We start from the raw sequence: 14,500 nt of genomic DNA, 5'->3' as shown, positions 1-14,500 counted from the left end.
TCCAGTATCTGATTTCTTTTAACGAAAATAATACTTGAAGCAAATATGCCAGTTCTGGGTAATAGGTACCTGGGTGTTTGTCTACTTCTCTATAAAGTTTGGCAAACCACCACCCCTCCTTTTTTTAAGAACAGCAGTGCACTATGGAAATGGTTTTCAAACCTGACTGCAGTTACATGTGGAACTTTAAAAAATGTTTCAGATTCCTGGGCCTGCCACACCTGTACTCAGTTTCCAAGAGTGGGACCCAGAAACTGGCTTTCTTAAAAAGCTCCCCAGATGTTCCTCATTCAGCCAGTCTGGTGTCAGCCCTCAGCTTTGAAGCACCGCTACCTTGCAAAAGTCATTCTGTGTATACTTATAAGTATTATAATACAATCCTATGGATAACCCCAAACTGTGTTAACTTACACTGCTGGGTTGTTGGGGTTTTTTTAGTCTTTTTTGTGAAAACTGGGTCAAAACTCATTTGACAACATATAGACTAGGATCCTTGTGCAGTTTTAGAGCTAAAGTTTTAAACGTTAATAGCTTAGATTACAACACAATCTGTAAATGGCCTTTCAATATAAATGGAATTTCCTTTTCAATCTGTAGCTTTGATTCTGCCAGGTTTAGGCCAGTTCAATTTGACAATAGCATCTTTTTCATGGTAGGATTGGATATTATCGAATTGTACACAAGATTTCTTTTGATTGTCCTCGTTTTTAGCTGTAAGTTTCTTTTCCAATGTTCACTCAGTTTTTAATTTTTATTTCTTTTATTAATTTTATTTATTTATTTTTTGGCTGCGCAGCTTGTGGGATCTTAGTTCCCTGACCAGGGATCAAACCCAGGCCCGCAGTAGAAGTGCAGAGTCCTAACCCCTGGACCACAAGGGAATTCCCCCATGTTCACTCAAAATGATTGTTTTGAAGGTAATGAGTTTAAGTCCACATATGCATACTTACATTTACATGTGCACAGTCATTCCTTGGCACTGATGCCCCAGTGGCACACGTGAAGTCCCTCACTTACTTTTTGCTTATTATTATTATTACTACAATTATTATTATTATTTTGCCATTACCCCCATCCTCCATGAGATGGTAAGCAAACAAAACAAGGAAGTGAAATTAAATAGTTCTCTTTGCTGTTTGACAGCAGCTTGGTAGCAGGTACCTAAACCTAATAAATCAAAACCAGGACAATTCTATGACCACCTATGGCTTTCTAGCAAGCATTTTTTTTTTTTTTTAACATCTTTATTGGAGTATAATTGCTTTACAATGGTGTGTTAGTTTCTGCTTTATAACAAAGTGAATCAGCTAGACGTATACATATACCCCCCTATCTCCTCCCTTTAGCAAGCATATGTTATGGTTTGCTTCCATCATGACAGCTAAGACTAGGCTGTATTTTTCTCCTTCTTTAAAATTTAAGATTGATTCGCTAACAGGTGAGAAGAACTTCCGGGTTGGAAGGGCCCTTCGGCCCCAGCTATCAGGACTGTGCTCGGGACGAGTGTGACGGTGAGGCTGGCCCGCTTCAGGCTGGGCAGATTCTTCGCCCAACTCAGTAGGAATCATCAGGTGCTCCTGGGACCCGTGTCACGTTCCAGTGTCCTACATCCATATTCCTGGGATACCTGTCACATGTCCAACAATGTCATACGTACATTTCAGTAAATAGCAAAAATTGAGAAGATTCCCCTCTTCTCAATGTAAAATTCTCTTATCCTCTGACTTGTTTACAGATTTACTGATATGGAAAGGCTTATTATAAGAGCAGAGCCGGAGACCTAGTGACCAGCTGTACTCATGTGAGGTGTCTCTGCTCTTTTTGGCCGGCTCCAGGCCTTTCTTAAGGGCCACTGCAGCCCTTGCTGGTTCCTTGATTTTATAACATTAGAAAAAGGAAAGCAAGTTCAAGTCTACGGGAGCACTGGAATAGCAAAGAGTTCAATCTTTTCTTTCTTTCTTTCTTTCTTTTTTGTGCTGCACCACGTGGCATGTGGGATCTTAGTTCCCCAACCAGGGATCAAACCTTGTACCCCCTGCAGTGGAAGAGTGGAGTTTTAACCACTGGACCACCAGGGAAATTCCTCAGTCATTTTCACTGAAAATTAATACAAACAAATACAAAGAAAAGTAGACAAAGTTGGACAAAATAATATTCCTTGAATGTGTTTATGTTCAAAATCTGAATAAGATATTAAAAAGTAAATACGAACAAGCAACTAAAAAGCCAACAATACAAACAAACCATTTTGGGCTGTATCAACCTATCCAGGTAACCACGCTCAACGTAAGATTTTATTTACAGAAATCCTAAACTTAACACTTTTTCGATTTTAATTCGAAGCTGAAAGATTTGACTGGTTGCCTTTCTTAAAACATGGAGGTTGCATTGTCTGTAAAGAAAACTGGCTTTTCTTATAAAAGACACAAATACATCTGAAAACCCCCAGCAAGGACATGCTGACCCTAGCATTTTTCTGGACCGAACACAAATGACTTTACACAGGATTAACGACTATGCACTTAGTGACAGAGACCAGAGCTTTCCAGAGGTGCAGTTGGGACCGAATCCCCCATATCAAGAGAGCAACTGAGACAATGCAATTTAAGGCATTATCGAAAGAGTTTGCGTTTGAGTGAGAAGTGTGCTTGACACGCAGAACTTGTGCTCTGTTCGTTCTGATAACCGCCCTCACCTCCTTAATTGGCTACATTCATTTATTTCTTCAGGGCCCATAACATGTTTGCTAAGTACTATTTCGGAATGACTGTTACAGCAAAATTAACTTCTGATGAAAACTCATTTTAACAAAGAAAGACCAGAGTGAAATGCAAATGAGAAAAATCCCTGGTCTGAGGCTACCCATGTGCAGTTTGAATTCAGACCATTCCAGAAAGGGTTATAAGGAGGTGCGTCTTTAATCAAAATTACCATGGTTGGGTTTAATATGAATAAACAAGCTTTTTATTTTTTAATGGAGGAAAACATTCATAGTTGAGATCCAACTTAAAAACCATATACAAAGACTGTTCTATTAGCTCTAGGCATTGCCATTTGACTGGGCAAGAACACAGCTCACAGGCCACCTCTTCTGTTTGGTGTTGGACTGAAGTCACCCACTGGGGCCCATGGCATCCATACTTTAGAGCTGCCGAGGACATGGCAGGGAGTGGTGCTGGGTCAGGGTACATCCTGCTGTCACTTGGAAATATGAGTTGCCATTTTCTTTTCCCCAGGGACCTACGTTTTTTGAAGAGAACGTTAGCATCTTTTCTTCTCATTCCAAGAATTGGCTACAAGAAACCTCTCATCTGAGCTACTAGAAATGTGTGAGTATAGCTTTTCAAAATGTACTTATTTTCAAATCAGAGCTAAGAAAGAGTAAAAGGCATATTTCAGTTCTCAAAGTTGTAACTCCACGTCAAATTCTTAACTAAAGCTGTTCCTCGATGGGAGCTCACACTAAATGCATGGCAAAGGTCTACCTACAGTTAATGTAGAGCATAATTTAAAATACAGGATATTATTTTAGGCAGCTGTATTTCCTCTTTTAACCTAGACTCAAAATGTAACACTATGTTTCAGATTTAATACATCTGTAAACAAATTCAGAACACACAAAAAAGCCTTATTTTTTTTTCCTTATTCACCAGCCAAATTTAGAAGGTCACGTTTTAACAACTGCTTTTAAACCAACCTAACATTGAACCTCAGTATTTAGGAGATTCAGGTATGACATTTATGTCTTCCTTTGGTTCTAGCTTTGTATTTTCAGTTCATTCTTGACTTTAAAGAAAGCATTTAAATGTAAACATTCTGGAGTTAAATCGGCTTCTCTCTTACTCTTCTTTTCGGCCTCAAACTGATTTTATAATGACTGTTGCCCGTCACACTTCGGCACAGGGGAACAGCTATTAAAAACTTAAATGTGAAAAAAAAAATGGTCATGAAGAACCTAGGGGCAAGACGGGAATAAAGACGCAGACCTACTGGAGAATGGACTTGAGGACACAGGGAGGGGGAAGGGTAAGCTGGGACGAAGTGAGAGACTGGCATGGACATATATACACTACCAAATGTAAAATAGCTAGCTAGTGGGAAGCAGTCACATAGCACAGGGAGATCAGCTCCGTGCTTTGTGACCCACCTAGAGGGGTGGGCTAGGGAGGGTGAGAGGGAGGGAGACGCGAGAGGGAAGAGCTACGGGGGATATATGTATATGTATAACTGACTCGCTTTGTTATAAAGCAGAAACTAACACACCATTGTAAAGCAATTATACTCCAATAAAAATGTTAAAAAGCATACAGTCTAATTTTTTAAGTTGTTGTAAATTAAGGCTGATTCTGTAAACAATACTTAAGAAACACTAAGCCTTTATAATTAAATAATTTTAATAAAATAAAAACATTTCCTTTCAAACAAAACCAAAAAAAAAAAAAGACTTAAATGTGAATTGCATATTGGTAAGTTATCACTGCTGAAAGCACCTGAAAATATAACTGCTGCTCTTGGTTACTTGGCATCATGCTTTTCTAAAGACAAAAACACAGTGAGAGGGACATCCTGTAGCCATTTCTCGTTTATCATCATGAGTGTAAGGTTTTTTCCAGCACTCACTACATTCTACTCTAGCCTGCACTCCTTCCAAAACAGTGTGTTGGATTCTTTTCCCTGTAAGAATGGAGTATCTGCTAACCTCAGTGTAAGAAGCCTATCTCAAGTGTCTAATGCTGTGTGGATAAGTGCTAAACAAAAACTCAACATCCAGTTTATCTAAGCACTTACATTACTAGTGACAGTTAAGTAAACCAAGCTTCAGTAAATTAGAAAGGCAAATCTTTTCATATTTTACTGCAAATCTGAATTTTTGGTTTTTAATTAAAAAATCCCAACCTTGGGGCAATACAGAAGGCTACCTACAACCTAAGAGCTTGGTATTTAAAACTGACTTAGTAACTTAAGCTTTTAAGTCTCTTTAGTACATTCACGGTCTTGGCCTTTGACCCAGTCAGACTTCCTAAGGAAGATATGGTTAACACAGCCTAATGGGAATCTGCATAAGGCCCATTTTGCTGAGAAAGGATTTATACTAAATGCTTAAATAAGACATTATGAAAGTAGATGGCTGAAAGAACTAACTACTAGTACTACTGATTAATATTTCCAGTAAGGGAAGGTACTCACCAACTTTAAGCAGTCACCATCTAGATTTCTGATTTTAAACACACAGCTTGAAAAAGCTGTTTCCCCATTCACCCAACAGAACACAGTAATTTACATCCCCTTGAGGGACACATCCTAAACGTAGAGGAGACCTTTGGGAAAAAAAAGGATTACGAAGGGCTCTTCCTCAACACACACTGAGCCCTAGGCATTGACCTATTTCCTTGGCATCCCGCAGACACTCTTCCTTGCTGACAGTTGCGGTTCTTAAGTAAGTCAGAAGGGAAGGACATTCCGAACCTTCACGATACGAATACTTACTTCTCCCCGGTCCCACCTAAAGCACCAGATTTAAGGCTCCAAAGTTATCTTTACTTCTGAATTCCAAAGAAGGTGCACCCAGTGTTTTAATGGGTAGGGAAAAATTAAATGGGAACTCTAAGAATACATTTCGACTCCTCACGCAGGTGAATCCCTCCGCAGGACTCACTCATGGAAAAACTTTCCAGTGTCCAAAGCAACCGTTTTGAATATTCTTACATCTATACAATTGAAGAGAAATAGAAAATGAGTAACTTCTATCTTGCAGGGTGGCCTCCGCTGGGCTCCCTCTGGGGCAGGAGGGTGGCGAAGGGAAGGCAGCGAGGCCGGGGCAGCTGGAGAATACGCACGGGGTGGGGGTGGGGGTGGGGGGCGGGGGCCGCCAGAAAGTCGGCCCGGTGTCTGGAAAGTCATGTACGTGAAAAGGGAACTGCAAGCCATGACACAGAAACGTCTCAAAGGTCTGCCCCTACTGGACAGTACCGACAACTCCTCAAAGGTTCAGTTCCATCAAGCCTTTTCTTCATACAAGTGCCCAATTTACAAGTTTATCACTAATTACACATAAAAATAGGGTTTTTATATTTCGGCAGGTTAATGGAAAAATAAGCAACTCGAGAAAAGCCCACCACAATGAAAAACTTCTATTTCTAGATAAATGTTGATGGAGCCCAAGGAGACGACCTTGTTTTCAGATGACAACTAAAAGCATTTCCATTTTACTCTTGAGCTGTGTACATCTCAGTGGAATGTCTTTAAAACAATTAACTGATTTTTGTATGGGTCTGTAATTTGTTTTGTGGAGGAAAGTTTTAGTGTGGTTTAAGAACATTTCCCTTGAGACTTTACAACCTAAGAAGATGAGTTATTAAAACCTTTGATATAACCCCAACTTTAAACTTTGAGGTATAAAAACTGTCAATTTTCTACCTACCTGTAAATTATCAGATTACCATGAAGCAGTTCAAAATATTAGTGGCCATATTTTCATTGTTGTGTTCACGTGGCTAAAAATACTTAAAATTCAAACGGTTTAATCCAACTGGAGTTTTCCAAACTGCAGAACACTAGTTTATTAATCTTCTGGTTCTCTTAAAAAAATAAGAGTTTGAGGAAAAAGAGTATGTCTCTTTCTTTAGCAGTAATCCTTGCAGTAACCCAACTGTAGGGAAGCACCAACAGGTTTCTATGGAAGTCTTATTTCTTTGGAACATGGCAACAAATAATTACTTCTCAGATACCCAAAAGCAGAGCAGATGGAATTTGCTAGAGAATTAAATGAATTTTCACTTCTATCACTCCCGTCAAATACGTGACCTGCTTTATTTCTGATTTAAATGAACTTTGAAACACCAAAGGGTTTCACAAATCTTGGTCTTAGAATGAACGGTTAAGCCAGCAATTAGATCACAATCCCATTTTTGAAAGGCTTAGATATGAATATAGAAAATAAGGGCTGAATCCCTCTACTTGTAAACATTTCCCCTTTAAAGTTCCCTTTAAATCGATTACACCTCTAATTTACTTTCCGTTTAGAAATCTTATTTTAATAAATAAAAGGGGAAACCAAAATTTAATTTATAAAGTTTTATTTCTGTATATGTGCTAAATCTTAGGAACTGTGGACAATCTTCAGTCAGTCTGTTGGCTTGTAAAAGGCTGAGAAGTATGTGATCTGGGTGGTGAAATTTCGTCTTGGGAATCTGGATTTCAAAATGAAAAAAAATTTTCACTCATTTGCAAGTTTAAAACATGGTGCACCTTTCCCCCTTTTTTTCTTACACCTAATAAATACGGAGGAAAAGTGCTACATTTCTGCAAACGTAAAATAATCTAAAATAATCGTTGTAAATACAATCGGCAGCAAGTTCTTAATACATTTAGCACTTCTGTAGTGATTTACCACACCCAAAACCTTATTTTCAAACACTAAACACTCACATAGGTGCAGGACCAATTTTGGTTGAGCCCTGCTAGGAAACCAGTACTGAATGGTTTTTCTCAGTAACACAAGAACTGGGGGGAGGGGAGGGGTGTTTTACTTTCTCGGCAGTATGTAGTACCTTCAAACTAGAGACCAAAATTGGGCACTTATGAAAAGGCAATTTTTTAAAAAATCCAGTTATAATTCTAAATAAGGCAGGATATATCCACCAAAGTAACCACAAAATTCAGCAAAGTAAGAGTTCACGGGAGAACATATGCTGGAAAAATACTAAGAAAAAACGGAAAGGAACTATTTTGGAGTAGTCATCTGAGTATTCACAGACTTGCTTTCATTTACAAACGTAATTCAAATAAAAAAGGCTCCTCATCTTTTTAACCCACTACTAGGATTAAATACTTAAGTTGTTATCATTCACTAATAAAAGTTAATCATGAAAAAAATATAAAACATTTTAATTCTAAATTTGTACATGTAACAGCTAAAAGAGACAAGGTTGGGAAATTATCATTGAGCAAAAAATGAACCAAGACAAAAACCCCAAATATGATTATGTTCTTATTTCTGCCTCTACAATGCTGAACATGAAAATTTGGTTGGTGGAGGGCTTAGAAACAGCAGCAATATGGTTTTAACCAAGTTGTGCACTGAAATACTTAGCTCCAATAGGGCAAAGCCCTTGTTCACACAGATTAACAATGAAAATATCTTCAGTCTTTTTGTTAACAGATTCTACTGTCTTCTATAAAGTATAATCATGCCATTTAGAATTCCAGGGGTACTTCTTTGAAAGGAAGACTAGTGATTCCGCAACAAACATGTAAAGTAGGAAATATATATATGGCTCAAGAAATCAGTTGAGGGAGAATTAAATAATCTTTAGGCACTTTGAAGACTTGGAAGTTTAAAATGTGCCATTTATGTTCAGAAAAAGACCTCAAAATCCACCACTATGTTGCTCTTACAATAACATGCATCTTAAAATTTTCAGTTAATACATTAATGCTTGCTTAAGAGTTAAATATAGAAAATAATTTGCACAAACAAACAAAAATAACTCTCTCCATTCACCTCTCCTAGATCCTGGTCACAACACAGACCATTCTTCCTCAGATGGAGGGGGAAAGGATTCACAAGCCCTCACCTGGCACTAGGGGACTTGTAAATTCAAAGCAACGAAGGTGGGATCCCCCTCCAAGGAGAAAAATTCACAGCCTTTTAAAATGTCAGGTTTTTCGTGTCTAGGAAGTCATTCGTTTTAAAATTAAGTATATTACATACTTTTGTTAAGGACCAGGAAACACAAAAATCATCTCAGATGGTTAGATGGTGTATTTAATGACAGCAACTTGTCCAAATAAATTTAGCCTATTCTGCTCATTGTTAAGGAGGCTTGGAATTGAGGAACTTCTAAATTAAAATTACCAACTGGAATTGCAGACAGTGTGTATGACTCTGGCTCACACTTAACAAACTCAGATGTAATATACTTAAGGCAAAAACAGGATCTATCTGGTGTCAAAATTTCCTAATATTACAGAAAACCTAGAAGCACAGATTGACTACAGAGTACTGCAAATAAGATACCCAAAGCTTTATCTTAAATACCTGCCCCTTTTAATCACAAAATAACACAATTCTCAATTTTGTTTCTGCTTTGTTCAATTCCAACTATAGCCTTTTTGACAAAACATTTGCCTATTAACTGAACTGTAAAAAATACAACCAAGCTTGTGCTCATTAAATATACATGTATATAAAAAACATACAAAAAGTACAAGATTGATTATGTTAGGAAACTTTTACAGTGTCAACAATCCTGTTTTTCTCTAAATCTGTTAGTAAAGGGCCAAAGGTCAAATCTTTCTGTGCACAAAAACTCAATGTGACTGAACTCCTGAATTCAGTGTCATGCCTAGGCATGCTATGCACAGAATTATTTTTAATGTGCAGTCCTTAAAAAACAAACAAACAAAAAAAGACAAAAAATTAACCAAAAAACCAAAACACACCACAGGACAAAAAGTTCTTCTTAAATCAAATTCTATTTGTGAATTCAGCAAAATAATTTCTATAAAATAAAACAGCAAAATATTTAAATAGAATAGGGTGGACTGTATCTGTTTGCAGGGGTATTTGGTTTTTAGACAGGTTCCAAAAAATTACACACATTCAAGTTACCAATTCTTTTAAATACAGTATTAATTCATGAGTTCCTTACCTTTAATTAAATGCTTATTCTGAAATTATACCTCAATTATATTAACTAACCAGTTTCCTTTTTAATTAGACCCTGCTTCAAATGTTAAAACTTTCGGAATAATGGAAAAGGAGCTAGGACAATTCTTGCTTTCAAGTAAAACTGTGACTGAGCAGAAGCTCAGCCAGACATCTTGGTGCAGTGGTACTCCAAGCACTGTGGGATTCTGATGACTTCCACTTCACTGGGATCCAGCAGAAGGAAAGTTTTAAAAGGTTTTCCTAATAAGCTCTACCAAAGAAACAGAACAAGCACACCAAATACAGTCTTCTATTATGCTCCAAGCATCCTGGCATAGCAAATTTTTGCATATTTGTTTTAAATCTTTTAAAATTCCCATTACTGATACTTAAGTTTCCTTATCCCACCCAGAGGTTGAACTGTCAAACATTAGATGTAAGCAACATATGTGTAACTGAAAACCACCTGTTTATCACATTTCTCCCCTTGTTTTGTATTTTATATTCTAGGTGTAAGACGGAAAAGCTCTGAGCAATACAGCTGTCGCACTGGGACAACTGCTGTCATTATGGTAATTTTTTCCTCATTGGCTACACTAACCTGGTGTGAAGCCATGCTACATGTTACAGCGTAACTATAGCTTCAAAGTGATTAACCTAACCTCAGAATAAAAAGGCAATGAAAAAGATCTAGAAACAATGTTACATCACCAAATTTTCCACATCAACCAAATAATTTAAAGGTTACCAGCCTTTCACTGCTCATAATAAAACTGACTCCAGTGGCAAAGAATTAACATGAAACTATTGGTGTGGTTGAAATGGATGGGCTCTGGTTTGTTGCTGTTGGTTTATTTTTTGTTTTTGTAAAGGAGTTGATCCAACTGCCGTTAAGGCAGGCAACACTGGTTGCAGAGTGCAATGGGTATAACAAGGAAATTAACTTCTGTAGGTTTTGTAGATCTGTGAGTCTCATCAAGAAAAAAGTTTCTTGCTTAAGAATTAACAGTCAAACATTAATATACTATATACACCTTTGCCATTTACACGTTAGCATCAGGCCATTTATTACAAAACACTATACACTTTCCACTGCAGGCGGGTTATATATTGACAGCAAATTTCTGCAGGTAAGACAGTGAATAAACTTTCCACTCCATGTTGATTAGGAATAGTTTTTCTAGTTTTAAATATTAGCCAGACACAGAAAAAGGTTGGACTGTAAGGCCTGGGTGCACAGTCTTGATGGAACCAGTTAATCATGTGCATTTCACTGATCCTTCGTCTGAGGTGGGGATACTTCTTCACTGCCTTCATAATTTTCTTGTGCTCGTTGGCCAGTTCTCTGAGGGTTGTTCATGTGATGTGCTGCTGGGCCTGTATACGGCTGTCCATGCACATGGTTATTCTGGGAGGGGAGAAGAGATCTGCATGTTAAAACTTTTCATATATTAAACTTCATCTTTAAAGATCACAGGCTGAAGTTTGTGGAAATGTAAACATTTCTTTTATTCCTAGGACTGACAAAGAGTAAATACACTTGGGCTAATGATGGAAAAGAAAAAAAAAAAAGTGGTTTGAAAGAGAAAAGGTAGCCTAAATTCAAACCCCAAAGCCCCAAATAAGAGCAGTGTAGGTCTGTTTAATTCTTTGGCCAAAGTGATTTTAAGTGCCAAAAATTATTTAGATTCAAGTCTGACAAATAAGGGATAACACAGCCCATTATTGCTCGTGGTAAAAAATATTCATGAAAAGTATCTGTGAGCTGGAACACATCTATCCTCACTCTTCTGAGCACCTTGAAACTCCCATATGAGAAATCTGATTGAATGATCATATGAGGTCTGCATGAGCAACAATCCGGAACACAGGACGATGTTAATGAAAACAAAACAACACTGAAGACAGTGGATTAACCGGGCATGATTAATATATGAGTTTTCTCAGGGCCGAGGAAAGTAACTCTTCTCCTTGTGGATTTGGGTCCTTAATGTTTTAAACCCCTGAACTCTCATTTTTCTGTACGTTCCCCACCAGTCAAGCCAAGAAGATTATAGGCTTTAACTTTCTATAATTTCTATTACGAAAATTATGAATATGCATTTTCCAGTCATATTCAACATTTCTAGTCAGCATGCTTCCATTTTCACCCTGAAATATAAGACAGAATGCTTAAATAATGGTTCTGAAAGCATGGTTCCTAGACCAGTAGCAGCAGCAGCTGGGAACTCGTTAGAAATGTACTGAGGGGGCTTCCCTGGTGGCGCAGTGGTTGAGAATCTGCCTGCCAATGCAGGGGACACGGGTTCGAGCCCTGGTCTGGGAGGATCCCACATGCCGCGGAGCAACTAGGCCCGTGAGCCACAATTACTGAGCCTGCGCGTCTGGAGCCTGTGCTCCGCAACAAGAGAGGCCGCGATAGTGAGAGGCCCGCGCACCGCGATGAAGAGTGGCCCCCACTGGCCGCAACTAGAGAAAGCCCTCGCACGGAAACGAAGACCCAACACAGCCATACATACATACATATACATACATACATACATACATACATACATACAAAATAAATAAATTAAAAAAAAGAAATGTACTGAATGAGAAACGCTGGGGTGGGGCCTAGCACTCTGCTGCAACAGCCGACCAGGGGATTCCCATGCTTGTGCAAGTTTAAGGACCACTGCCTCAAAAGATCTGAATTAGTCACATCTGGGGTTTAGAAAGTCACATCTCATTTAGAACGTTTCTTCATCTAAATTTATTTAGTTATTGATTTCACAGAAAAATTCATGGAAATCTGTCAAATCCCTGATTTTTTCCCAACAATTTTTACTGTCATTGTCTTGGTTACGCTAAGTAATAAGCAAACACTTCTTCCTTCACTGCCATATCTTAGTGCCTTCAAAATCCACTCGCACACTTAGCCTAACAGGAAATGTCGTCTTAATCCATTATACTAAATATTGATTATCATTTTATATTGACGTGAATAATCATAGTTTTACGAACTTCATCTACTAGTACAAGAGGGGCACATATCTGACCAGGAAAACACCACAGGGGCAAGCTCAAACATGCCACATTGTGACCCCATGCCAACCATTCCTCTTTTGATCATGCCCCCAAAGCTAGTCTAGATAATCCCTCGATTACTTTACAGTCACAACAAAAAACTTAGCCATCCTTTAAATAAAGCATAAAGATTGGTTCCAGGGAATAAAAACACGAGCCAAGCCCAATATACCTGCTGATACTGAGATCCAGGTGAATGGGGGTATAACGGGGCGTCTTCAGGTGGAGGCGACTCATGCTCATCGGGGGCATCTTGGTCATCTGGCTCCTGATTTTAAGTATTTAAAGATAAAGAATTATGTAGCCAAATTCAAGTTTATTTTTAATTTTTTTTCTATTTGAAATAAACTCTTTAAAATCTAAAAAACTGACCCACTAACAACTTTTCTTTTACTACAGATAAACAAAGTAAACTGAAAGGAACCTGATTTGGGTTCTCTTAGAAATACTAGATTCAGGCAATTTCACAAATATTTCTCTAAAAGAAGGCTCCCTCATTAAGACCACATATAAATAAAACTTCAACCTAATTTTCCCCCCATTATCATTAATACATAAACACTGGCCTATAAAGTAAAGAATTACTTTGCTTTCTTCCATTTCTATCTGCTGCACACTGGTGGCTTTTTTTACCTCCTCTGGACAGAGTTCACAAGCTTTTGCAAGTGTCATCCTAGCACTATGGGATCTCTCCAAGAAATAACCATTTGATGTTTCATTGCTTTGCACCGGAGGAGACCAATTGTTGTAAGTGTACTGAGGATTGCCAGTGTATGGTCGTCTTTCAAGTTCATCTCCAAGCCATTCCACTGCCCAGGTCCACTTTCTTTTAAGATCTCCATTGCCCTTCAAAAGAAAATAAAACTATATATGTAAAAGGTTTTGGAATGCTTTTCAAAGGTAACTTTAAACGACAACTCCAAATTCTCATAATTCTCTTCTTTTAAAACAGAATCCTTAATTCTGATTCAGATTTCTACAAAATTATATGTGTGTGTGTATATATATACACATATATATATATATATATAGAGAGAGAGAGAGAGAGAGAGCGCGAGAGAGAGAGAGGGAGAGAGACCCTCACCTGCAGAATCTGGTAAGCAACAGGACAATTGCTAAAGAGAGCTACCATACATTTTATACACTGGTATGCTCTTTTTTGATAGTGATTCTTAGAGCGCTGGATTGTGTCAAAGAGCCCATCTCGGTCATCTGGGATTCCTTTAAGTGCATTATGAATTCTGAAAGAGAACCAGATAAATAAAAACTTCTAAAATCAAATAGCAGCTAACATTACTGAGTGCCTACTATGTGCCATTCAATAAATGTCTTTGATGTACTCATGTAATCTAATGCTAGACGGTAAGTCCTCTTCTTAAACCCTTGAACACAGATAAGAAAAATAGAGAGGTTAAAAGGCTTGCAACCCAAGGTCATATGGCCGCCTGGTACCAACTTATTACCAATCCAAAATGACAAATATCATATGATTCCAGTTATATGAGGTATTTAGAGAATAGGCAAAAATCAGAGAAAGCAAGAATAATGGGTACAGAGTTTCAGTTTGGGATGATGAAAAAGTTCTGGAGATGGATAGTGGTGATGGTTAACACAATATTGTGAACGTACTTAATTCCACCAAATTGTACACTTAAAAATGGTTAAAATGGTAAATTTTGTTATGAATATTTTACAATTTTTCAAAAAATATTTTAAAATTTACCTGCCTGCAATTCTACTCTAAGCTATATATCCAAGAGAATTGAAAACAGGTGTTTAAAA

At 37.8% G+C, this 14,500-nt stretch overlaps 1 protein-coding gene and 1 long non-coding RNA gene across 10 annotated transcripts in view; one reads left to right on the top strand and one right to left on the bottom strand.

Moving 5' to 3' along the window:
* LOC309652641 overlaps positions 1-10,445 on the top strand; it is a 30,788-nt gene extending 20,343 nt beyond the window's left edge. For both annotated transcript variants that reach the window (XR_014258835.1, XR_014258836.1), the window contains one exon: positions 3,237-10,445. This is a non-coding gene — a long non-coding RNA (uncharacterized lncRNA). The remainder of the gene's footprint in view (positions 1-3,236) is intronic.
* A 242-nt stretch (positions 10,446-10,687) lies between these two features.
* The window catches only part of USP9X (ubiquitin specific peptidase 9 X-linked), a 120,245-nt gene continuing 116,432 nt past the window's right edge, over positions 10,688-14,500 (bottom strand). For 6 of the 8 annotated variants that reach the window (XM_082446329.1, XM_082446323.1, XM_082446325.1 and 3 more), the window contains 4 exons: positions 13,803-13,959; positions 13,304-13,564; positions 12,891-12,986; positions 10,688-11,060 (listed from right to left, as the gene is read on the bottom strand). In XM_082446329.1, the coding sequence (XP_082302455.1) occupies positions 10,923-11,060; positions 12,891-12,986; positions 13,304-13,564; positions 13,803-13,959 (652 nt within the window). In that variant the 3' untranslated portion in view covers positions 10,688-10,922. The remainder of the gene's footprint in view (positions 11,061-12,890; positions 12,987-13,303; positions 13,565-13,802; positions 13,960-14,500) is intronic. The other 2 variants (XM_082446327.1, XM_082446328.1) reach the window with 1 other exon arrangement.

Source organism: Balaenoptera physalus, assembly GCF_965194825.1.
Source record: "Balaenoptera physalus genome assembly, chromosome: X".
Taxonomy (NCBI): domain Eukaryota; kingdom Metazoa; phylum Chordata; class Mammalia; order Artiodactyla; family Balaenopteridae; genus Balaenoptera; species Balaenoptera physalus.
The sequence above is the reverse complement of the archived record's forward strand: the minus strand, read 5'-3'. Positions and strand labels throughout refer to the sequence as shown.